Here is a 25,668-nt window from a genome sequence, read left to right on the forward strand (position 1 = left end):
TAGGGTACCTATAGGCACCTAAGTTCTGGTACCACTGGGAATGACTACATGAATGGCACCTAACTTAAGCTTGATGTGTGATATGTGCCAAGTTCCTCGGTACTTGTGTTTTAGGCACTGTTTATAGAATCAGTGCTGAAATTCTATACCTGTGGGTGACAGCTGTTCAAGCTGTTTACCTGATATATGCATGCCAGTGTTTTGAAAACTACTTAAAAGCATTTATAATTTGCAATTCAAAATACCATAACTCTGCAAACATTTTCAAAGTTCTGCATCTGTAGAAAGCAAACCTACATTATTAAATGCTCTTGTAACAAATTTTAATACTAGGGAAGAAAAATGAAATTTTTACAAATGTTGGCTAAAAAGACAACAGATGTTTGAAGGCAGATTGTTTCTTTTTTCATACATTGTAGTGGTTTTGATGGAAAATGGTGATGTTTACACTTTCGGATATGGGCAACATGGACAGTTGGGGCATGGAGATGTCAATTCTAGGTAAGCATTGAAATATAAGAAGAAAACAATTTCATATTAAATATTTGAAATAGTATGAAGAACCAGTATTTAGAAAGTGCTGGCTCTGAATGCAGGCAAGTGATCATACTTAATATAAATATTTTTCAGGTGACAAGCAGGATTTGATGCCCTTGCTGATGGGTGACATCCAACTGGGCCTAATGCAGTATAAATGAGTTACTGTATATACTCGAATATAAACCTAGATTTTTAGATGAAAAAAATGGCCCCAAAATGGGGGTCTTGGTTTATATTTGAGTCTTCACCATCTCAGATCCATCGCAGGCCTTTCCTGAGGCCTAACGTAAGCCCTGCTGGTCCAGTGGTAAGACAGGGCAAAAGCGATCCTCCTATGCTCCTGCCCCATGCAGTCTCTCAAAATGGTTGATGTGCGTTCCCACAGTGGTTGCTATGTTTGTTTACCGCCTTTTCATGAAGAGATTCATCCAAAGTGGTTACTATACATTGAATAGTAATCAGGTACTCTTAGGTATATTCACCATCTATCCCTGCAGGCTCACAGTCTAACTGTGATATCTAGAACAATGGAAGAATTAAGTGACTTGCCTAGAGTCACAAGGAGTAGGCTGGGGTTGAACTCACAACCTCAGAGTGCTGAGGCAGCAGTTCCAACCACTAGGCCATTCACTTCCACAGTAACCTCACAAGACTGACATGAGTTTGGTTTTATATTCAAGTCAAGCTTTCCCCCCCTTTTAGGGAGGAAAAAGGTTACCTCGGTTTATATTTGAGTATATATGGCACTAGCTCTTGAAGATTAAGATCTTATAATTAAATTTACTAGTTCCTATTTTCAGCCACAAATGTGTGGAAGACCCCATGCTATCCCCTCAGTTTTTTCAAATGCAGGTAACTGCAGATGTACCTGATCTGCAATCTCTCTCTATTTCCACATGAATTACTTATTTTTTTGTGTGAGTTTCTTCTTACATAGTTTTTCAGTCATTTCTAAGGTTTTTCCTTTTTTTAGTGAATTTACACAGACTGCAGTATAGCCCATTCTTGAGACTCATTCTCTGTTGGTAGCAGTAACATTGATGCCTGAGCACAAAAGGGCTTTGGTACTGACTGTGGCAATGCTGGTATTGAATAAATTCAAGCAGGAGTCTGCTTTGAGGCATTAAGCATTCAACTAGAATTGTAGTGACTTCCTGGGTGGAGTCCCAAGCTTTCTCCTGATGAAATTTGTAGAGCAGTTACTTTGTCTACTCTCCAAACCTTTATGAGGTTCTACAGAGAGGATGTGTTGGCTCAAGAGGATGCCGCTTTTAGGTCCTTGGGTCTGCAGGCAGGCTCATCTGTCCCACCCTAGATATCTGGCATTGCTATGGTACGGAATCTTATATCTTTGTTACTTAATGAAAGATTAGGTTCTTACCTTGCTAATCTTCTTTCAGATAGAAGAAAGATATTCTGTACGCCCCACGCTGTTAAAACCTTTGATTCACCTGATTCCTGCCTCGGATGTTGCCAGTGTCTGTATCAGGACCTCTTCTCCTGTGCTTAAGATTTAGCAGAGAGACAAAATATAGATCCCAAAAGATGAGGGATAGCCTCATCAAGTGGTTGTCTGCTAGTCAGACCCAGAATTGGGCTTCTACCACAGAATATTTTTCAGATATGGAATCTTAAGTGATTCTGGGCGTATTCATGGATCAGTTGGAACCATTGACTGATTTGCCATCAGACCCCTCTCCTAAGGGAAAGGAGAAAACCCTCACTGGATGACTTCTCTAAAAATTTGAATCCAAAAGACTGCAGGATTTGAAAAAGAAAAGTTACACACCAATTAGCGGTAGTCAAATCCACTCTCAAGAGGGCCAAAAGGATGAGAGCACATTCTTCAAAGCCTCTGGAAGAGGTGCCCATATCCTGGGCCTACTTCAGAGACTGTTTATCAGACTGCTTCTTACTATTTCTTTAAGAATCAATGTAAAGAACCTTTTGTCTAAGGTAGCAGGCATATCGTAGTTTTTTCTTCAAATAAAGCATGATGATTTATAGGTCACTGGTGACTGAAAGGAAGGAGCATGAAAATCCTCATGATTCAGTCAGTCTGCATTGAGAGCCTCTCAGTGGCTATTGCTTTCTGCAGACTTTCATGTTAAAGGATTAAGGCAGGGGTGCCCACACTTTTTTGGCTTGCGCATTACTTTTAAAATGACCAAGTCAAAATGATCTACCAACAATAAAATTTTAAAAAACACAAAGCATACTGTAAGCAGAGAAAATGTTAATTATTTATATTCCAGGGGTTTTTCAAAGAGGTCAAGGCAGATGACTTTATGCAATGTCACCTCAGTAACAACTATGCAAAAATAACAAAATATACCCCTCCCTTTTTATGATAGCGTTTTTATAGCGCAGTGAGCTAAGCTGAATGCCCTGCGCTGCTCTTGATGCTCATAGGCTCCCTGCACTAAAAACCGCTATTGCAGTTTAGTAAAAAGGGGGCCATAGTGAAAAATATAGACAGCAGATTATAAATTCTGAAAATGGACACATTTTGATCACTAAATTGAAAATAAAATCATTTTTCCTACCTTTTTGTCTGGTGATTTCATGAGTCTCTGGTTGCACTTTCTTCTTCTGACTGTGCATCCAATATTTCTTCCCTTCTTTTAGCCTCCTGTATGCTTCCTCTCCGCCAGACCTCATTCCTTCCACCAACTTTTTCTTCCTCTCTCCCTGCCTTCTTTCTTTCTGTTTCCCTGCCCCCTTTCTGTCTCTTTCTCCTTGCCCCCTTTCTTTCTGTCTCCCTGTCCCCCCTTTCTTTCTGTTTCCCTTCTTTCTTTCCATCTCCTTGCCTGCCCCCTTTCTTTCTTTGTGTTTCTTTCTCCCTGCCCTTCCCCAAGCCACCGCATTCGGGGAACAGGCCCCCAAACCACCGCCACCGTTCTTCAATGCAAGACCCATGAGCTAATGGCAGCCCCCAAAACTCCCCTTCCCCCAACTCTCTCCCAGTGTGTCCTGGATACTCTTCAGAGGAAGCCTAATGGTCAGTGCAGGGAACTTTGACCCCAGGGAACTGGGTTCAATTCCCACTGAAGCTCCTTTTGACCCTAGACAACTCACTTAATATTCCATTGCTCTAGTTTCAAATATATTTATGGCTTGATATATGTATCTGGACGTTTTACAATATTAAAAATTAGAAAAATCTAATAAAATTTAAGATTTAGTTAAAATAAAAGGGGGGTAAAACTAGGACTAAGACAGATTAAGACTTGTTAGAAACGAAAGGTGCTAGGGGATAGGGAAGTTTTAATTACAATATGTAAATAAAAAGGAGGAGTGGAGGGATAGGAAGTAACAAGAGGGAGACAGGGATGTCACTTCTTAAAAGAAATGTTTTAAGATTTGTTTTAAATTTATTTAGGGAATTTTCACTGCGGAGATAAAATGGCATTGCATTCCAGAGCGATGGTGCGACTACAGAAAAAAATGGAATTTTTATTATAGTATAGGTCCTTGATTGAGAGTACAGTACTCACCCGATATTCACAGGTGTTCCGTTCCAGGAATCCCTGCAAATGTTGAAAAAACATGAATACAGTTTTTAGCGGGCAAGACATGAGAGGGTAGCCGGAGAGGCAGGAGAGGGCACCCAGAGTGCCGGAAAGTGAAGGAAATCACTCGCAGTATGCTCCGACCGCCTCTTTCTGTACTAAAGTCGGGCATCACTAATCAGGAGCTGTGTGTCAAAGCAGCTCCTGATTGGTGAGGCCCGACTTTAATGCAGGAAGAGGCAGTCGGAGCATACCGCGAGTGATTTCCTTCACTCGCCGGCACTCCGGTTGCCCTCTCCTGCCCGGTCATTCGCGGTCGGAAAATACCGTGAATGACCGGGACCGCGAATTGCCGACCGCAAATGACCGGGGGATACTGTACTGTCAATAAGTTCTGGTTTGTAGATCTAAGAGCCCTAGGAGGGGTATGTGGAATGAGATATTTGTCTAGGAAAACAAGAAGGTAGGAGGTCTTAATTTTAAAGGTTAGAAGAAGGATTTTATATATTCTGTGAGAAACTGGTAGCCAGTGTAACTCTCAAAGAAGCGGGGTAACATGATCATATTTTTTGGCCTTATAGATAAGTTTGATCACAGTATTTTGGATTAGTTGTAATCTATGGGTTTCTTTTTGAGTTATGCCACGGTAAAGAGAGTTACAATAGTCTATGTGGGAGATGATTAATAAGTGAATTAAGATTTGGATTAAAGTGGGTTCTAGAACAGAGGTTATAGAACGAATTAAGCAAAATTTGTAGAAACAATTTTTGTTTAGGGAACTGATTTGATCGTGGTAGGTAAGATCTTTATCAAAGGTGACTCCTAGTAGTTTGGGTTCAATTTGGAGGGGAACTGAGTCGTTAGATATTTTTATGTGGGACTAGAATCCCTCGTGATTTAGCTATGTTTAGTGAGTCTGTTAATTCGGAGACAAGAGCTGATTTTGTCAAGTTTAAAATTGATTTCTTGAATGTCATTGATGTTGGCCGGGTTGAGTGGATGAAGGAGTTGAATGTCATCAGCATAGGCAAATGGAGTGAATCCGATAGATTGAGCTAATATCAAAAGTGGAGCTAAGGCTAGGTATAGGCTAGGTATAAAAACAGATTATGAGCCCACTGGGGATAAAGAAAATGCCTGCATATAATGTGTACAGCCCTGTGTACATCTGGTAGCATTATAGAAATAAGTAGTAGTAACTTGTTCTATTGATCACTCTCTCCTCAAAAATGGATTTCCTGTCCTATTAACCCTCTTTCTTCCTCCTCTCTTAAAGTCAATCAATTTGTACCTTTGCTTAATCTTTGTAAACCGCATAGAACTTCACGGTATTGCGGTATATAAGCTGTTATTATTATTATTATTAAAAGATGGTTGTGCTTGATTTTGTGGTGTATTGTAATGAACTGCTAGAGTTAGACTATTATCATTTTTATAAAGATGGAGGTTGAAGGCAGGAATTATTGGGCATTTCTCCTGCCTTTAGAGGTAGATTGAGCTCAGGAGTTAGTATCCAGGAGGGGATGAAGAAAAGATATATTGGACCTGGTGGAGGCGAGGATGGGAGGAACAGAATTCAAGATGGCTGCCTAAGTTTTTTGCTCCTCAAGACCCCAGGTATAAATACTGGATTCTTGCAAAATTTGTTTTGGGAAGATGGCCAGATTTAAACCTACCAAGCAGGATTTTAATTGCACTTTTGAGTGGCTCTGAGGGGATTAAAAGATCCAAGTGAAAACTCTCTATCCACAAATGCTGGCAGATGGTAAAGGCCCAAAACTGACCCTTTGGGCTTTAATGGAGGATATATTGCAAGTAAGGGACTTACTTTGGGAAAATAAGGACTCAGTTCAGGAGCTAGCGGGTAAGCTTGCAGGTCTTAAAGTCGTGGTTTGTACTTCAAGTGAAAAAAATGCTTCTAGTGCAATGTGTCTAGTGGTCCTGAATGCTGGGTCTTGTATCTGAACTAGCAAGTTGCTTGCAGAAAACTGTCAGTCATGTTTTCCAACTCCACTTCCTTCCCAGGGAGCTGCTCCTGCCCCACCCAGTTTATTTTGTGCAAGCATGTTGCTTAAAAGTAGAGCCCCAAAAGGCCCAAAAAGCCCGGTCTGTGGGAGAGATCCTGCTCCAGAGTCTATGAGCAACAAGGGGGTGAAACGGAAGCGCGTGGTAGTGGAGGAGGCTCTAATTCCCCAGTCTGGGATCTTGCAGGGGGCCTCAGGGCCTCCGTTGCAAGGCTTTTCTGATTTTGCTAGCCTTTTATAGAAAGTCTATTTAATGGGCCCAGGAAGCGCTTCGCTGCCTATGTGCGAGTCAGCTCCGATTCAAAGGATTCCATGCCCCCAAGCAGGTGTCTCTTTCTCATACCATGCCAGTCCCTAGTGTCAATGATCCTTCAGAGCAGAACTGAGATGATCGGAAGTCTCTTTCCTTGCCCCTGGTATCACATGGTTCCTCCTTCATCTGTGGATGGTTTGGGATGCATTTTGGGGTCCGGAGGCAGGGGTGGCTGTTTATCATGGTGATGAGCACTGAGTGCATCGCCTTTTCAAATTGCCTTCTGTTTCACATGCTGCTTTGGGAGCTGGTGGGGAGAAGGTCATCAGGTCAGGACCGGCTTCAGGGGCTGGAGGGAGGGGAGTTATTAGGTCGGGGGGGGGGGGGAGGTTTGCCAGTGATATTTTTTTTGCTTGCCGGTTGGGTGAGTACCAGTTAACTGGGATTCTACTGTATTTGCTACTGTTGATGTTTTGATATATAGTTTGTATGTATAATGCATATCTCTACAACAGAGATATTTTTGACTTGTTTTAGTATAAAAATACTTGTGCATATATTGGACATATAGCACAAATTTGAAATGTGAGCAGTTTCACTGATTGGCAAGGCTTCAACCTTATCTTAGTCTTTCTAAGTTTTAAAAGTTTTATTTATATTTAAGAGAGGTCATAAATGAGAATAAAATTTGTTGTCAGCTATGTGGAAATGCTCAGCTGGTAATAATACATTAACTTTTGCAAGAGGGTTGGAAATATTAAGTGCCCTCTAAATCAGTGTTTCTCAACCTTTTCAAGCTGAGTACCCCCTAAGTCTAACAAATACCAACTGAATTCTCTCTCTCTCATTGGGGGTAGTCTCGTGGCCCAGACACTGCAGCCAGTCTCTCTCTCTCTTGTTGGGGGGAAGTCTTGTGGCCTGTACGCTGCAGCCAGTCCCTGCTACTGAGTTTCTGCTGGGGTCGTATTGAGCGTGTCGGCTCTGGGGGTGGAGGGTTGTGCAGCGGGCGTCAGCTTCAAAAGGGGGCGCAGGCAGAGAGAGATCCCTGGCAGCAGCCAGGCCATACCATAGCTTGAGAAGCACTACTCTAAATGTATATGAGAAAAATACAGCATGCAATCTTGGAAGTTTTTTGGGGGAGGGATTGAGCATGTCAGCTCTGGGGGGTGGAGGGTTGTGTAGTGGGTGTGCCAACGGGGGGCGCAGGCAGGGATTTCCGGCGAGAGGTAGGATAAGATCCCTGGCGGTAGCCATGCCTATACCGCAGGTTTACAAACACTTCTCTAAATTTATATGAGAAAAAGACAGCATGTAATCTTGGAAGTTTTGGTCTATATTTTAGCCTGCATTCATAAATGAATTTTGCTACATTTCTTTTAAAGTGCTAAGGAATTTATAAACGTATTGCTTTTAACAAAACTTAGTTTTCTTAAAGGAAAGACTGACCTGTATTTCTAGATTCCACAGTGTATTGGTATACCAATAAACAGATCCAAGCATATTCATATTAGAAATAACTCAATATAAACCAGAATCTGCCATATTTTGTAATGATTATAAAATAATTTAGTACTGAGGATGTAATCTAGTACCGGTAAATGTTAAATATAAAATTTGTGTTGAAGCCAGTGCAGCTCATTGTATTACTTCATGTTTGACTGGCAATAATAAATATGTAAGCAATGATGCATTTATTTTTGTATGTTTGTGACCTAGGGGATGTCCCACCCTGGTGCAGGCATTGCCTAGTCCCAGCTTGCAAGTTACAGCCGGCAGTAACCACACAGCAGTTCTGTTAATGGATGGGCAGGTCTTCACATTTGGAAGCTTCTCTGTAAGATATTTTAATCATTTGAAAAATATTGGAATATATGATTGCTGTTTGATCACAGTACAAAATACTAGTGAACATACAAAACTGCAAGTTTATAAGCTTTCTCTAATTCAGCTAGTGTAATAACTTAAACTAAGATTACAATTATAAAAATGAGCAAATTACAATAAAGAAAGCAAAAATGTAGGTGTCCACACTTACAACTAGATATAGGCTAGATCAGTGTTTCTCAATTTCTTCAAGCCAAGTACCCCCAAGCCTAACAAATACCAACCGACCCCTGCTCAAGCTCTGCCTCAGACCCCACCCCATAATAATAGTACTAATTGTAACGCAATTTCTTCCATCTATTTTTCTTTTCTTTTTTTTTAATTATCAATTAATTACACACAAAGAATTAACTTTGAAAAGAAAATTAGAAACAAATACAATCAATTTTCCATTGAAATGAAACAAAGAAAAATTCTGACTTAATATATAGTCCACAATTAGGAGAACAAAGTAAGAAAATAGGAATCCCTTCCAGGAAAAATGTTAGATACAAATAATAATTATAAAGAATAGAGCAATTAACATTGGCTAATTATTAATAGACATGAGTTATCCTGTACTTTCCTAAGTGGCATCAGAAATCCCTTTTCCTTCTAAGAAAACACAACTGTTCTGGGTTGAAAAAAATATACTTATTTTGTTGGTAATTAATAAGACATTTGCAGGGAAACAAAGTTGGACAAGTTCCTTCTAAACTGGAACTTACGCAGGTGAGGCTGGGCTCATTTAGAGCACTGGTCGTTGACCTGAGAGCTGCCGCGTGAGCAGACTGCTGGGCAGGATGGACCACTGGTCTGACCCAGCAGCGGCAATTCTTATGTTATGTGTAACCTCAACTGAAAGGAGGCTCCCAAAGAAAGAACTTTAGATCTATATTGTAGAAATTCCTTCCTTTGGATTTAGGTCCATCTTGAAACATCCGGAAAAATATAGACTTTTTCACCCAAATAGAAAATCTGCTTTAAATTAAAATATAGTGTCAAAATCATGTCCTTATCTTGAAGGAAGACAAAGGATACTATCAAAGTAGCTTGACCCAGAATTTCAATTTCAGAAGATTCCAGTACCTCTGAGATTCCTAACTGTGCTTTTTCTTCCTCTTCTTTCTTTTCTAAAATGGTTCGTTTTAGGAAATAGAGTTTTTGAATTGGGGGAATATTTGACTCTGAAATTTTCAAGGTGGAGATCAAAAAGTTTTTAAAGATCTCTCTCGAGGTCATAAATTTAGGTATAGGATATTTCGGTAACCTTAAATTCAGGCTCCTAGTTTGATTTTCAGTTTTCCGTAGATAAAAAGTTTTATCTGTAACTTGTTGTTTATTAAAGGTTTTGACCTCCGAAATAGTCTTGTTAATCACCCCTATTTTCTGGTTTTGTTGTTGAACCTGGATTTCAAGTTGATTAATTTTTAATGGAAGCCCAAATGTTAGTGAAATAACGTTGGTACATACCAAATGTAGGTTTTCTATTGCTGACCAAAGAGAGTCCAGGGTTACCACCAGCAGCTTGAGTTGGGTCATCTGTCTTGTTCCGGCTGCAGAACTCCATCGTGGCTCATGTCTCCTCCCGACTCACTACCATTCTCCATCGGTGCTCCTCCCTTACTTGGCTTCAACAGAATCAACAACGTTGAAGCTTCCGCCTCCAAACCTGCAAGCTGCAACGGGTTCTCCCTCCCCTCCATTCCCAGGGGGGGCCCTCTAATTGGAGGTTCATCGCAGCCGTGTGTCCAGACGCAAGGAGAGGGTCAGGTCCAGCAGGGCTCAGCGGAAATTTGCTGTCTAAGCTGAGCCTTTCCTGTGGCTCTGGAGCAGATATGCCCAACACCGAGAGGACTGTAAATGAAGTTATTAAAGTCTGACGCAGTGTGGATGCAGTAGACAGAGGTAGAGGGGTGATCCTCTGCCTTCCCCTTCTTTTCGGCATAAAAAATAAGGTAATCGTGGCTAAATGGGAAATTGTAGAACTCGCCAGAACAGGAGCTCACAAACGCGCGTCCTGCTCTGTCGCCATCTTAGTTTGTTCTCCTTGATTATTGTTTTTCTTCCATCCATTTTTCATATACACACAATATAATCTTATTAATACATAATGGAAACCACAAAATTAAAAAAAACACAAAGCACACTGTACGCACAGAAAAAGTTAATTATCATTTATATTCGGGGTTTTTATTTCCAAAGAGGTCAAGGCAGATGACTTTAAAATATGCAATCAGTAATAGAAAAATAGACAAATATTTATTTATTTATTAAAAAATCTGTATACCTCGTACAACTATGCATTTTCCATATCACATATATAAAATCTTGTTTCCCTACGATTATCACATATAACATAAACATGGCTAAACAACATAATTAATCGTCCCTGTTATAAACAGGGATAGAGCGCAAATTCAATCAATTCAGAAATACAAGCAAGCTTTAAATCATACATTCCTGTCAAAAAATTCTAAAAGGCGATTATCAACTGAAATATACCTTAGCATAAGAAGGCATTGGCAAATAATTGAGTTTTCAGCATTTTCTTAAAATTCATCCTTCCCATACAGAACCGCAGGAAGGCAAGGCATTCCATAGTTCTACGCCAGTCACAGATATCATTGATGCTCTGATCCCAGCATGCATAGTCGACATTCTACCCTCCAAACTTAATTTCATCCCATTTACATCTCTAAGCTCTTCTCGGTTTATAGATCTCAAAGAATTAACATAAGAACATAGAATTGTCGCTGCTGGGTCAGCCCAATGGTCCATCGTGCCCAGCAGTCCGCTCGCGCGGCGGCCCCCGGGTCAAAGACCAGTGCTCTAAAATGAGTCCAGCCTCACCTGTGTATGTCCAGCTTAGTCTTGAAACCCTGGAAGGTGTTTTCCTCTACAACAGACTCCGGAAGAGCGTTCCAGCTCTCCACCACTCTCTTTGTGAAGAAGAACTTCCTTACGTTTGTACGGAATCTATCCCCTTTCGAGAGTGCCTTCTCATTCTCCCTACCTTGGAGAGTGTGAACAGTCTGTCTTTATCTACTAAGTCTATTCCCTTCAGTATTTTGAATGTCTTGATCATGTCTCCTCTCAGGCTCCTCTTTTCAAGGGAGAAGAGGCTCAGTTTCTCTAATCTCTCGCTGTACGGCCCCTTAACTATTTTAGTCGCTCTTCTCTGGACCCTTTCGAGTAGTACCGTGTCTTTCTTCATGTACGGCGACCAGTGTTGGACGCAGTACTCCAGGTGAGGACGCACCATGGCCCAGTACAACGGCATGCTAACCTTCTCTGATCTGTTTGTGATCCCCTTCTTTATCATTCCTAGCATTCTGTTTGCCCTTTTTACCGCCACAGACGGCTTTATCGACTTGTCAATCAGAACTCCCAAGTCTCTTTCCTGCGAGGTCTCTCCAAGTACCGCCCCGGACATTCTGTATTCGTGCATGAGATTTTTGTTACCGACATGCATCACTTTGCACTTATCTACATTGAACCTCATTTGCCATGTCGCTGCCCATTTCTCGAGCTTAATTATGTCACTTTGTAGATCTTCGCAATCCCCTTGTGTCTTCACTACTCTGAATAACTTTGTATCATCCGCAAACTTAATTACCTCACTCGTCGTACCAGTGTCCAGATTCTTGTAAGATCTTTGGGGAAGCATGATGCAATGTCTGATGTTTAATCGCAACAATCTTAAACTGCACTCTTTGTTGCATAGGTAACCAGTGTAGTTTCTTCAACATAGGCGTTATATGGGTACTCCTAGGAACCCCAGTGATTAATCTTGCAGCGGAGTTGATAAGCATCTGCAAAGCCCTCAACTTCCCTTTCACAACTCCTAAGTATAGTGAATTACAATAATCCACCCTACTCAGGATCAATGCCTGAACCACAGTACAGAAATCATATGTTGGTAATATTGGCTTCAATCTATAAAGCATTTGAAGTTGCATGCATCCCACCCTGATTATTTTTAATATTTGGTTTTCCGTTGTCAAACAACTATCTAAGCACACTCCCAGGACAGCCATCTCCTTTCTTACTGGCAGTTTTTCCCCCATAAGAACCACATTTTCCAACTCAAAGTTATCTCTTTGGCCTTTCGCCACCATTACCTCCGTTTTATTAACATTTAATTTCAAATCATCCAACTTATGATCATTTCCATATACTTTTGCAAGCAGATATCTATATTAAGGATGTCTTTTATCGGGAAGAAGAACAGAATATCATTGACATATACTTCTCCCTCCGGATTCGCTGTGATAGGGGATTAACAGAACCACAAATACAGAAAAACTGCGAATAACTTTTTCATTTGTTATTCGCTGTTTTCTGTTATAAACCATTGTGAATATGGTGAAAGCGGGAATAACATGGTGGGAGACCTGGCCTATTCCTGAAGGAGAGGCAAAACACGGTGAAGAAAGTGCTGGGAATCAGCGATTTTCTTTGTAAATGCTTGGAATCAGCGTTTTCTCTATGCAAGCTGATGTAATTTGGGGGGGAGGAGCCAGCAAGCTAAAAACCGTGAATAATTGAAACCGCGATTGCTGAAACAGCGAATACGGAGGGAGAAGTGTATATTCTGTATTGCACACCCATCTCTTTAAACTTCTTCCCCAATGAGGCCATATAGATGTTAAACAGCATTGCCGATAAAGCTGACCCTTGCGGGTCTCCTTTTTTAACTTCCACTATTCCTGTCACTACGCCCTTACTTCTCACCCTTAAAGCTCTTTCATTTAGATAAGATGTACACCATTTTAACACATCTCCTGTTAAACCTAGTTTCATTAATAAAATTTCCAAATTTACAGTGTCAAATGCACCAGAGACATCCAAGGATATCATGAGATATTTGTTACGTTTATCTATCCCTTCCCTCAGTCTCCAATACTGAGATCATTAACAATTCAACACTGTGTGCATGTTGGAATCCAAATTGAAACTCATCAAGGCAATTTTTTTGTAGTATATAATCATTTAACTGATTCAACACTATTTTCTCGATTACTTTTCCTAAAAATGGAACTACAGAGATAGGATGAAAAATTTTTAAGTCCTCAACATCCAAATCCTTTTTCTTTAACACAAGAGTTACAGTTGATTCCTTTCATGCTTTAGGTAGTTCTCCTCTAGTTAAAGATTTATTAACAAAAGCAGTAACAAAAGCGCTTGATGTAACATGTATCTGACATAAAATACTTGAATTACAAAGATCCAAAATAGCTTGGGTCGGTGAAATAAGAGCAATTACTTCAATAATCCCTTCCTTAGTCACAAGATCGCCACAATTCAATTGATTCATCCTCCTCATTTTCTGTATTACTCTCTCCCATGAAACCATTAGCGTGCATATTTATCAACATCTGGTTGTTCTTCACTATTAAACTGGTTGTTCCCATGTAATAAAAATTTACATGTCTTAAATAATTCCTGAGATTTATTCTCCGCATTAGTAATTCTCTCTCAAATATCTGCTTCACTCAGTATCACACAACATTTTGTATTCCATAAGTTTTATAATAAATCCGTCCTTATCTGGATTCCTTGTTTTTCTCCATTTTCTCTCAGCTTGCCTAACTTCCCTACTTACTTGAATAACCACATCAGATCTCCATGGAAAGTTGTTAAGTTAGATCGATCAATAATTAATTCCTGTGGGGCTACAATATCAAGTGCAGATGTCAAGAAAGTATGCCACAAATCCACATCCTCACATTTTGATCACTATTGTAACATCGGAGAGAAGGTTCCAGGGCAGCCAGGCAGTGATTGGCTAGCCCAGAACCTTTTCTCAGACGTCAGAATTGACGTCAGGAGGAAGGCTTGTGGGCTGGCCATGTGCACTCCCTGCATGCGCCTGGCCTGTCCCTGTCAAGAATTGTGGTGCAGGGGGAGGGAGGGGTGTTGGATGGAATGTGGGGGGTGGGAAGGCAGGGAGGAATCGACAGCGGTGACTTCAGCGGAGGGGGGGTTGGTGCAGGTAGGGAGAGATCCCTAGCGGCGGCCAGCCCGCGTACCCCCAACAGGTGGCCTGCATATCCCCTGGGGTTACACGTACAGGTGTTGAGAAACACTGGGGTAGATCTTTGCCTGTATTAACCAGACTAAAACTATCACATAAGTTAGTAGGTATATTAATCCTGAGAACTTTTAAGCTTCAATAATCAGTATTTTTAATTTAACCCATTCTTTTAAGAACATAAGAATTTGCCTCTGCTGGGTCAGACCAAGGGTCCATCGAGCCCAGTGGTCCGCTCCCGCGGCGGCCCATCAGGTCCATGACCTGTAAGTGATCTTTTGTCTAACCCTTGGATTCCTACTTCCTTATATCCTGAAAACCCTCTTCTTCCCTCTTATCTTTGCCCTTTTTGCTCCTGTGTCCTCCTTTATCTGTAACCCTCAATCCCCTTATCTTTCAGGAATTTATCTAGTCCCTCTTTGAAACCCCTTAATGTAGTCTGTTCTATTACATCTTCCGGGAGCACATTCCAGGTAACCACCACCCTCTGAGTGAAGAAGAATTTTCTGGCATTGGTTCTAAATCTGTCCCCTTTCAATTTCTCTGAGTGCCCTCTTGTTTTTGCAGTTCTAATTGAGATTAACTGCATTTTTTAAGAAATGCTCCTGGGAAACCTGTATACAAAGTGTTACAACAGTTCATTGTACTCAGCACAGAAGCCTGCATTCCAGTTCATAGAATTGGTTATACCAGAGATTTGTTGTTTTACCAAACTCAGTTTGAAATAGGCATTTTGGTAACTTTATTCCGAAATTCTTGCCATGATCTCTAAACAAGAAAATTCTTAGTTTAAGGCCTAAACATCCAGGACCAGTGAACCTCCCCAAAGCTTTTTAAGAACTAGACACCAAACTTTTAACTTAGTAGAGGCTTCCAAGTAGCCTACTACAGGAGCAACCACCTGTATATCATCCACTTATAAAAAGACAAGAAAACCCCCAAATAGGTAAAATAAATAAATGAATGCTAAATAGCAAGTGAGAGAAGGAAGCCCCCTTTGGGACACCACAACTTTGATTCAGTACTTGAGAGCTTAGTTATTCTTAACACTAAAGCTTCACATAAGAAAAAATCTAGCCATTTCAGTACTTGTCCTGATAGACCCAAGATAGCACATCTCAGCAATAACTACTCATAATCTGTCAATTCAAAAGCCATCATAAGTAATACTTGTATAAATTTTACCCAAATGATTCTAGCTGAATATGGCAGTCTGGAGAGAGGGTAATTTAATTCTTACCTAGTTTATCTACAGAACGCTTCTTTAAAATGGGCATAATGGTGTGTCTTTTTAAGGAGATGGCCAAACTTCTCTGAGACATTAATCAGCTCTTACAACTGCTATAGCAGTTCCTCAGAATCCCTTCCCATTCACTAAATAAGATGAAGGATCCAAACTGCTTTATGTTGCATGTACTTTCCCAAATAATAGTTGCAGTTTAAATTTAAAAATAGAACAATGTTCTTAGTACAAATAAAGTCAATGTGTATTTTTCAAAATGATGGAATGATAAGAAAATTGGATTGGGAAGACATTAAAGACCTAGAAGGAACATATGGGATCAGGTATTGAGAGAAATAGGAAGGAATATCTGAGGAACAAATCTTGTGAATCAACATAAGAATTTTAAAAGTAGTAATCCCTCTCTTTTGTTTTCTCCTCAAGTATTGTGTTATGATACTTTTAAATAATGGGCTGCAGGGTATAATGTTGATTACATAAATACCATTGCCATGTGGATTTTCATAGTATATTCTTTTCAGAAAGGACAGCTTGGCAGACCTATTCTAGATATACCCTACTGGAATGCCAAACCAGCTCCCATGCCTAATATTGGGTCTAAATATGGGCGGAAAGCCACTTGGGTTGGAGCAAGTGGAGATCAGACTTTCCTGAGGATTGATGAAGCACTAATCAATTCTCACGTGCTTGCTACATCAGAGATCTTCGCTAGCAGGCATATCATAGGTAAGTACCTGTTTATACAAGAAGTCAAATGAATTTGAATCAAGAAGTCCATGCTGGTGAAATTACAGAACAAAAAAAAGTTGAAAATATGGAAGTTGATATTGAAGAATTCTTGGGGGCATTTGTTATGAAATGTTTGAGATTGTATGTGTAATTAGGAGATTTTTGTTTTCATTTTTTAAGTGCATTAATTATACACTTTTTAGCCTGTTTTAAAATATCATCCAATGAGGTAATATGTGATAGCAATGTGATTTATTTGATCAGGTTTGGTGCCTACTTCACTGTCAGAACCTCCTCCATTTAAATGCCTTCTAATAAATAAAGTCGATGGAAGTTGTAAGACATTTAATGATTCTGAACAGGAGGATTTGCAGGGATTTGGTGTTTGCCTTGATCCAGTTTATGATGTCATTTGGAGGTGAGTAAAACTTTGTGTTGTGGTATAATATATTATTTAGTAGTAAATCTGCAATGTATTCCTTATATCTAGTATGCAATGACAAGAATATGATGATCATTCTAATTTAAACAAGATCCTGCACTAATTTCTGGACAGTTAATCCATTATACGAGAACTATTAATTAGACAAACATTACAGAATAATCCTAGATAATAAATGTAGTAGTATCTGGATCTGCTTTGGCTTGTCAAAACTCCCATTGATAATTGTTTATCGTTCATGAGCCAGCTCCTATCCTAACTCAGAAATAGTTCACTCCCATAATAAGAGAAGTTCTGTTACATTTATAGAGGAGTCTGTACATTTGATGATCAATCCATGCTCACGAACCACTTGAAAAAGAGTGTCAATCACGTCTTTCAGCTCCTTCTCCTTCACTAGTGGAGAATATCTCCCTATTCAGTTTTTCCTTCTGCAAATTAAATGTGAAGGTGTGCTCTGATCTGCTGTGCTTTAATTTCAGGTATTTTTTCTGTTGCTTTCGCATCACTTTGGTGCTTGGAGGTCCCCATTCTTGGGGCTGCTACTCCTTGAGAAAACACAGTCCTGCGACGGTGGGCTGCTCCTTGCAGGGCAACACTTAGGTGTACCTGTGGAGCCAGCCTGCTTTGTGATCCCTCAAGGCTCTGGGTCTGTTCACCTGCAGATTTATTAGAGGCTTGAGCATAGGTTGTGGGTCTGCTGTGTGAATCCCTTTGGGTTTCAGGGAGCTGGTTGTGTGTTAAGCCCCCCCCCCCCCATTGTGTTGTGCAGTTTTGTGGAGGTAGAGTACTCGGTCAGTGTCTGACTGGCAGCCTGAAAATTTCTGGTTGTGAATGGCTTCCTGCAGGAATTTGAGGCAGAAAGTCCTTTTCAGTCAGACTACAATCAAGTTGACACAGGCAGGCACCAGCAGAGTGAGTACAGCCCATCATTCCCTATAGGGGGTTCTGAAAATGTTGCTTTTAGGGGTTTCTGGTGTTAGGGTTAGGTTCCCCCCAATTTTTTACACTTCAGGGAAGCCCCCATGGGCTGTTCTCTGTACAATTTTTCTGGCAGTGGCCATCTTGTATTTTAAATTCTTTTTTCCTAATAATACACAAGTCAAATGTGTATTATGCTCTTGCAATTTTTCCGTTCTGTATTTTGTTATATAAAATCAATAAATTTTATTAAACTTAAAAAGTTTTTTTTTCCTAAAGCCTCAATCTACCTCAAAACCCAGAGTTAGTGAGTACAAGGAGCTGACAGCTTGTGAGAGATGGAGAAAGTTTTAAAAGTAGGGTTTTCTGAGTTTCTACATGTTCCCCTGTGTTCCCCCTCCCTCCTGAAAAATCTTAATATCGCCGTTTTTGGACTTTGGGAAATGGGAAAAATATTGTATTTTTGACGCGAATTTGGTGCCGGCAATCTTTTTTCTTCTTCTTACTTCTTTAAAATTTTGAATTTTGCCTGGAAAAATGCTGGGATGGAGTCCTTAGGGTCTCCTCTTGTGAATTCATGCCAGGATCACATTTAGTTCTTTTAGGGCACAGCTGGGGTGGGGGGAGAGCTGTAGCAACTGCCTTAGCTTGTCCCCCCCCCTCACAGAAGCAGGTGATCAGATGCTCAGCCAGCCTGGCAGGGTGGCTTCTATTACTTTTGAGGCTTGGCACTGCTGGTTCTTCGGTCAGCCTGGCTGCGGACCCTCCATAGCCTAAGACACATGAATTTAAGTCATCTAAGGGTGACTCTATTCCCCAGGAGCAGGATACTTTCACTAAAATTATAGTAAAATTATTTTTAGTCGGAGTTAAAAAAAAAAAGTGTAAGTTTATGTTTAAAATATGTAGTGAATTACGGATTTATGATAGATCTATAGATTCTTGAATGATAAAGAATAATTTGGGTGGGAGGGTTATTGGTCTGTAAGAATCTTGTAATATTTTAAGTGATGTCTATAATGTAAATGTTTTATTTATTATTCTTCACTTATTGAAATTATTTTAAAATGAATAAAGATTATTAAAAAAAAGAAAAGAAAAAAAAAGCATGTTCTTCTCCTGAGCAGTCTCCTTCCCCCCCCCCCCCCCCCAGGGCATTTTTGGGTGGTGTAGTGCCTTCGGACGTGTCCTCACCTCCATCTGATCTGGCTGTTGTTCTGCCTGCTCCTGATATGGGGGATCCTGATGCTGATCTTTATGTCTCTGATCCATTGTTTGACAGTGCAGCTCTTCCCGCATCTGTGGATCTGGCTTGTGTGTAGATCCTCTGGGGGATCCGGATTCTAGTGGTGATCCTACTATCCTGTGCTTAATTAAGTTTGTGGCTCTGCCTTATCTTCCTGCTGAATTTTTTGCAGAAATTTAACTTAGTGACTGAGCTGGCTCTGTCCATGTCTTCTCCCTGGCTTTGTAGTGGGAGCTCGCACTCTGCGAACTTTCCCTGGCATCCGTATATGAGTTTTATGGTCTCTGGAAGGTAGTTTGAAGAGTGCTAGAGCTATGTTCCGCTTATATCCACTGGCGCACGAATGTCAGAATCTTTTGGGGAAGCCCCCAAAGTGGATTCCTTGGTGGCACAAGTGACCTCTCTTCCCAGTGATGGTGGAGTTATTTTGAAAGATATGCAAGACCGCCGTGTGGATGCGGTCCTCAGGAAACCTTTTGGAACAGCCAATTTGGGCATCAAAGCTCCTGTGATGACATCTTTTGTCGCACTCGCCTGTCTCGGCTGTGCATGCTAGAGACTGATGCGGTGGAGTCTCCTCCTCAACTGCTGAAGGCTAGGAAGGATGATATAGTCAAGTGGATGCCTTTTATGGCCTTTTGAAAGTGCTGGCAAAAGTGTCAGCATACTCCATTTAGGCCTGACGAATGCTCTGGGTCAGGCAGTGGGCTGGTGATTCCACTTCCAAGGCAACTTTAGCAAGGCTGTCTTTTAAGTGGCAGTTATTGTTTAGCAAAGGCCTGAATGTCCTCATGGATTTGGTATTGGACCGTCGCCCAAAGTCCCTGTCTGATAGTAGACCAATACCCTCCAGGGTTTCTGGGTGGTCTAATTTTCAGGGCTCCAGATGCTCCAGACAGTAAGTACATTCCACATTGCAGAGATTTTCCCAGAGCTTCTGAGGTTGGTATGTGGGCTACAGGCATTCCCAACCTTCTGTCACCCGTCCTACATACCCTGCCAGAAAGACGCCAGGATGCTGAATGCCCCTCTGTGGATGGGGGGGGGGGGAGGTGGTTCTCGGTTTCTGCCTGCCTGGATGCACATTACAGCAGACCCAGTCAGTCTTGGACATTATTCGATCAGGATACAAGCTGGAATTTGCCCATCCTCTGTCAGATTGGTTCATGGATTCTTTGTCTGGACATCTGGATAAAGCGCTTAGTCCAGGCTACTCTTCAGCGCTTTCTGGATATTCAAGCTAGAGAGCCGGTGTCACGCAACCTCTCGGGATCAGGCAGACACTTTGTATACTTTATCGCGCCAAAGAAAGGCTCAGAAGATTGGAGGCCTATTCTGGATCTTCAGCATGTGAATGCGGCTCTCAGGATTCCCTGCTTCTGAATGGAGACCGTGCGGTGAGTCATTGCAGCCGTGGCTTCAGGAGACTTTCTGGCCTCCATGGATCATACGGAGGCATACTTACACATTTCCATATTTCTGGCCAACCACAAGTTTCTGCGGTTTCATGTTCTGGAGCAGTATTACCAGTTTTCAGCTTTGCTCTTTGGACTGGCGACAGCGTCTTGGATCTTCACCAAGGTATTGGTGGTGGTGGTGGCAGCTTACTTGAGGAAGATGGGTCTACAAGTTACCCTTATCTAGATGAGTGGTTGATCAGAGCTCCCTCGTTGGCTGAGGGACATTGCACAATGGAGCAGGTGCTGGAGGACCTGGGCTTTATTATTATTCTCAGAAAGAGTCATCTTCAACCCACACAGTCATTGGCATACTTGGGAGTCCTCTTCGATACAGCTGTGGGCTGTGTCTACCTGTCTGAGACTCATAGATAGAAACTGTGCCAAGATTTCTGCACTTTTGGAGCGGCCAGCTCCTTCAGCATGGGATTATCTTCAAATTCTAGGCTCCATGGTTGCCATGCTGGATGTGGTTTCTTGGGTGAGGGCACACATTTGTCCTCTCGAGCATACATTTCTCTCTTGCTTGGCGCCACATCGAGATGCCTTGCAGATTTGTCTGCCCTGGCCTCTAAAGGCTCAGGTAAGCATGGACTGGCAAATTCACCCACAATCCCTCTGCAGGGGCGTACTTCTCATTGTTTCCTGGATTGTGGTGATGGCAGATTCCAGCCTTTGGAGCTGGGATGCTCATTGCAATCATTGTCCTGTTCAGGGGTTGGACACCCTCACAGAGAAAGTGGTCCATTTGCCCGGTGGAGCTCAGGGCCATTTGTTTGGCTCAGATGAGGTTGCAGAAGACTCCAGAAGACCGAGGGGTCAAGGACTTCTCTGACTATGCGACGGCAGTAGCCTATGTCAGTCACCAGGGGAGGGACCAAGAGCGCTCCTCTGGCTCAGGAAGCCTGCCTTCTTTTTCTTGGGTGGAACATCTTCTCCTGATGATGACAGCAGCACATGTGGCAAGAATGGCCAACGTGCAAGCAGAACTCTTCAGTGGATGGTCTCTAGATCCAGGCAAGTAGATTTGGTTCCCACAGGCATTTCAGATGATTATGGAGTGCTGGAGGCATCCCCGCATCGATCTCATGGCCACTTCATGATACAGGAAAGTGCATTACTAGTTCTGTCGAAGTTCCAAGCCCGGAAGTGGATGGCTTGACGTGCTGGTGCAGTTCTGGCACAGGAGTTTTCTCCTATCTCTTTTTATCCCTGGGCTGTTGGTCAACCGTGTCCTTCAGAGTATTTTGGCTCTTTTTGGCCGTATTATGCTGGTGGCTTCAGCTAGTTAGTGCAGGTGTGTGGGTCACAGCCTTTGGGCTGAGCGCTTCTTCAGACCCTTTCAGCAGGGTCTAGTTACCATGCCAGTTCTGGGGCTTTTGCTCTTCCTGCAGGGCTTTTGAGCATGCCACCTTTGGGCATATGAGATGTTCTACCCTTGTTAAGGCTCTTCTAAAGTCTAAAAAGTCATTTAGGAGGTCGGCGTACGCTATGGTGTGGAAAGCCTTCCAATTTTGGTACTTCCAAGACCAGGTGGATCTGTATTCAGCTCCATGCTCACTAATGCTCGCCATTCTTCCCGTAGGAAATATACGGGCTTTACGGTGGCTTCTCTGCGGGTCCCAGTTGCCGGACTCTCTTACTTAGATCCCGGGACAGTTGGTTGCCTTTGGCAGCTTATCCTGAAGTCACTCAATTCTTGCAGGGGGTTCATTATGTCAGATGCCTGGTTGTCCATTTCTTCCTTGCCTCGGACCTTAGCCTGATGCTGTCTAGCTTTATCTAGGCTCCCTTTGGCCTTTTAGATGCTTCTTTTAGATGCTCTAGGGCAGGCCATTGTTTCAGCTTTTCATGATGCTTTTGCAGTGTGTTTTTCTGCCTTAATGCCGACAGGTTCCATGACTCAGTACCGCCTGTTGTATCCTCTGGACGTTTGCAGGGGTCTTCTTCCTCTCTGACCATCTGTTTGTGCTGAGTCGTTCGATTAAGTGAGGTGCTCCTGTTTCTAGGGTTCAGATATCCAAATGGATCCATAGGACCATTTCATCAGCCTAAATTCTTTCTGGGAAACAGTCCCCTGTTTCCATCATGGCGCTTTCTACCAGGAGTGTGGCTTCTTCGTGGTCTGAAGCTAGATCTGTCCCTCCTGAGGAGATTTGTGTGGCAGCCACGTGGTGTTTTTCTTCCCACGTTTCCAAGTTTTACAGAGTGGATGTTGCTGCAAGGCAGGACTCGGCCTTCAGGTCCTCAGTCTTAGAGGCCGGTGCAGCAAGTCCACCCTAGCTGTTTGGGGGGACTGCTTTTGTACAAACCTATTGTCTAGAATGTCTCACCTATTGCACTGGAAAAAGAGATTACCGTATTTCCCCATATATAGGCTCCCGGCCTATACATGGGTTTAGAAACCCGTGTATGGGGCATGGCCTAGTTAAATGGGGCTGCCAATATAAAAAATTTTAATAATCCCCCCACCCCCCGGTACCTTTTTCAGAAGCCCCCTCGCTGGCGTGTGGCTTGGGTCTCCAGTGGTGCATGGCAGCTGCAATCTCTTCGGTATCTGGCCTGCCCCCACACCGCTTGCTGAGTAGCTGAGATCAGTTCTCGTGAGCCCCATGAGAGCTGAAGTCGGCCATTCAGCAGGCGGTGCAGTGGCAGGCCAGATGCTGAAGAGATTGCAGCTGCCTGAACTGCTGGAGACCTGAGCCATGTGCCAGCAAGGGGGCTTACGAAAAAGGTACCGGGAATGGGGGTGATGAATGGAAAATGCAGGGGAGGTACCGGAAGATAAGCCACGGCTAATACCATGGGGTGGCTTATCTTCTGTTTTTTAAACATAGGCCACCCTTATTCATGAGTGCGGCCTATGCAGAGGGGCGACCTTTATGTGGGGAAATATGGTATGTATTTTCCCTGGTAAGCTCTTTTCCAGTAGATAGGTGAGACATTCTAGACTCCCTGCCCTGGCTTTTCTGCACCTGTTTACAGATTCAGTCTGTTTATGCTTCTCCAAGCTGCTTCCTGGAAGTCTCTTAGCCCTTGAGTACTGGGAAGAATTTATTTCTATGCTTATTTTCTTTGGGAATTATGCTTCGCTCCTTTGGAGCCTGTGTTGGCGGTTAATGGTAGTGCTTCATTACTTTCAGCAGAACACTTTGTTTGGCCTGTTATTACAGGTGCCTCTACTTCACATATGTGGTGCCTCTCGATGCTTGGGTACTGACTGTAGAGGGTGCTAAACTGATCTGTGAAGTACTACAGAGGTAGAGTGAAAAATCCAGAGTGGATTCTTTCTGCAGAGCATGTGAGTATAGGGAAATAACCCTATTGTCTAGAACATAAGCAATGCCTCCGCTGGGTCAGACCTGAGGTCCATCGTGCCCAGCAGTCTGCTCATGCGGCGGCCCAACAGGTCCAGGACCTGTGTAGTAATCCTCTATCTGTACCCCTCTATCCCCTTTTCCAGCAGGAAATTGTCCAATCCTTTCATGAACCCCAGTACCGTACTCTGCCCTATTACGTCTTCTGGAAGCTCATTCCAGGTGTCCACCACACGTTGGGTAAAGAAGAACTTCCTAGCATTCGTTTTGAATCTGTCCCCTTTCAACTTTTCTGAATGCCCTCTTGTTCTTTTATTATTTGAAAGTTTGAAAAATCTGTTCCTCTCTACTCTCTCTATGCCCTTCATGATCTTGTAAGTCTCTATCATATCCCCTCTAAGTCTCCTCTTCTCCAGGGAAAAGAGACCCAGTTTCTCCAATCTCTCAACGTATGAAAGGTTTTCCATCCCCTTTATCAGACTCGTCGCTCTCTTCTGAACCCTCTCGAGTAACGCCATGTCCTTCGGTACGGCGACCAATATTGGACGCAGTACTCCAGATGCGGATGCACCATCGCCTGATACAACGGCAGGATAACTTCTTTCGTCCTGGTTGTAATACCCTTCTTGATTATGCCTAGCATTCTGTTTGCCTTCTTAGCGGCCGCTGCGCACTGTTCCGTCGGCTTCATTGTCATGTCCACCATTACCCCCAAGTCCCTTTCTTGGGTACTCTTATTTAATAACATGCCTCCCTTCGTATAGTTGTACCTCGGGTTTCTGTTTCCCACATGTAATACTTTACATTTCTCAACGTTGAACTTCATCTGCCATCTCATCGCATATTCCCCAGTTTGTTCAAGTCCCTTTGCAATTATTCGCAGTCCTCTTTAGTCTGAGCTCCACTAAATAGTTTGGTGTCGTCCGCAAATTTTATTATCTCACACTTCGTCCCTGTTTCTAGATCATTTATGAATATATTAAATAGCAGCGGCCCGAGCACCGAGCCCTGCGGGACCCCACTCGTGACCCTCCTCCAGTCCGAGTAGTGGCCCTTCACTCCTACCCTCTGTTTCCTACCCGCCAACCAGTTTCTGATCTATGTACGTCTCCTTCCACCCCATGGTTCTTCAGTTTCCGGAGTAGGCGTTCATGGGGCACCTTGTCAAAGGCTTTTTGGAAATCTAGATATATGATGTCTGTGGGGTCTCCTTTGTCCATCCGTTTGTTAATTCCTTCGAAGAAGTGCAATAAGTTAGTTAGGCACGATTTCCCCCTGCAGAAACCATGTTGGCTGGTTATCAGAAGTTTGTTTCTTTCAAAATGTTCATCGATGTTTTCTTTTATCAGTGCTTCCGCCATTTTCCCTGGAACCGAAGTCAGACTCACCAGTCTGTAGTTTCCTGGGTCACCTCTTGATCCCTTTTAAAGATGGACGTAACATTGGCTATCTTCCAATCCTCCGGGATCACGCCTGTTTTCAGGGATAGGTAGCTAATTTGCTGCAGTAGTTCCGCTGTCTCCTCCTTTAATTCCTTCAGAACCCTTGGATGAATTCCGTCCGGACCCGGGGATTTGTCAGTTTTTAGTTTTTCTATCTGCCTGCACACATCTTCAAGGCTCACTTCCATGGATGTTAACTTTTGTGCTTGATTTACATTGAAGATTTGCTCAGGTTCCGGTATGTTGGTTGTGTCTTCGCTTGTAAATACAGACAAAAAGAACATGTTAAGTCTTTCTGCGACCTCTTTCTCCTCCTTCACCACTCCCTTCCTGTCTCCGTCGTCCAGCGGTCCCACCTCCTCCCTAGCCGGCTGCTTCCCTTTAACATATCTAAAGAACGGTTTGAAATTTCGTGCTTCCCTTGCTAGCCTCTCTTCATACTCTCTTTTGGCTTTTTGAACCACATGTGACATTCTTTTTGATACCTTCTGTGCTCTTTCCAGTTCCCCTTGGTTTTGTCCTTTTTCCATTTTCTGAATGAATTTTTCTTATTGCCTATCGTTTCCTTCACTATATTAGTTATCCACGCCGGGTCTTTTGTTCGACTCTTTTTGCACCCCTTTCTGAATCTGGGGATATACA

General features: G+C 42.5%; 1 protein-coding gene across 9 annotated transcripts in view; it reads left to right on the forward strand.

The window, feature by feature from the left end:
* MYCBP2 (MYC binding protein 2) overlaps window positions 1-25,668 on the forward strand; it is a 977,923-nt gene that overhangs the window by 345,103 nt on the left and 607,152 nt on the right. For all 9 annotated transcript variants that reach the window (XM_033949399.1, XM_033949405.1, XM_033949401.1 and 6 more), the window contains 4 exons: window positions 420-501; window positions 8,046-8,163; window positions 15,994-16,198; window positions 16,466-16,619. In XM_033949399.1, the coding sequence (XP_033805290.1) occupies window positions 420-501; window positions 8,046-8,163; window positions 15,994-16,198; window positions 16,466-16,619 (559 nt within the window). The remainder of the gene's footprint in view (window positions 1-419; window positions 502-8,045; window positions 8,164-15,993; window positions 16,199-16,465; window positions 16,620-25,668) is intronic.

The sequence above is a fragment of the Geotrypetes seraphini genome, chromosome 6 (assembly GCF_902459505.1).
Source record: "Geotrypetes seraphini chromosome 6, aGeoSer1.1, whole genome shotgun sequence".
NCBI classification, from domain to species: Eukaryota; Metazoa; Chordata; class Amphibia; order Gymnophiona; family Dermophiidae; genus Geotrypetes; species Geotrypetes seraphini.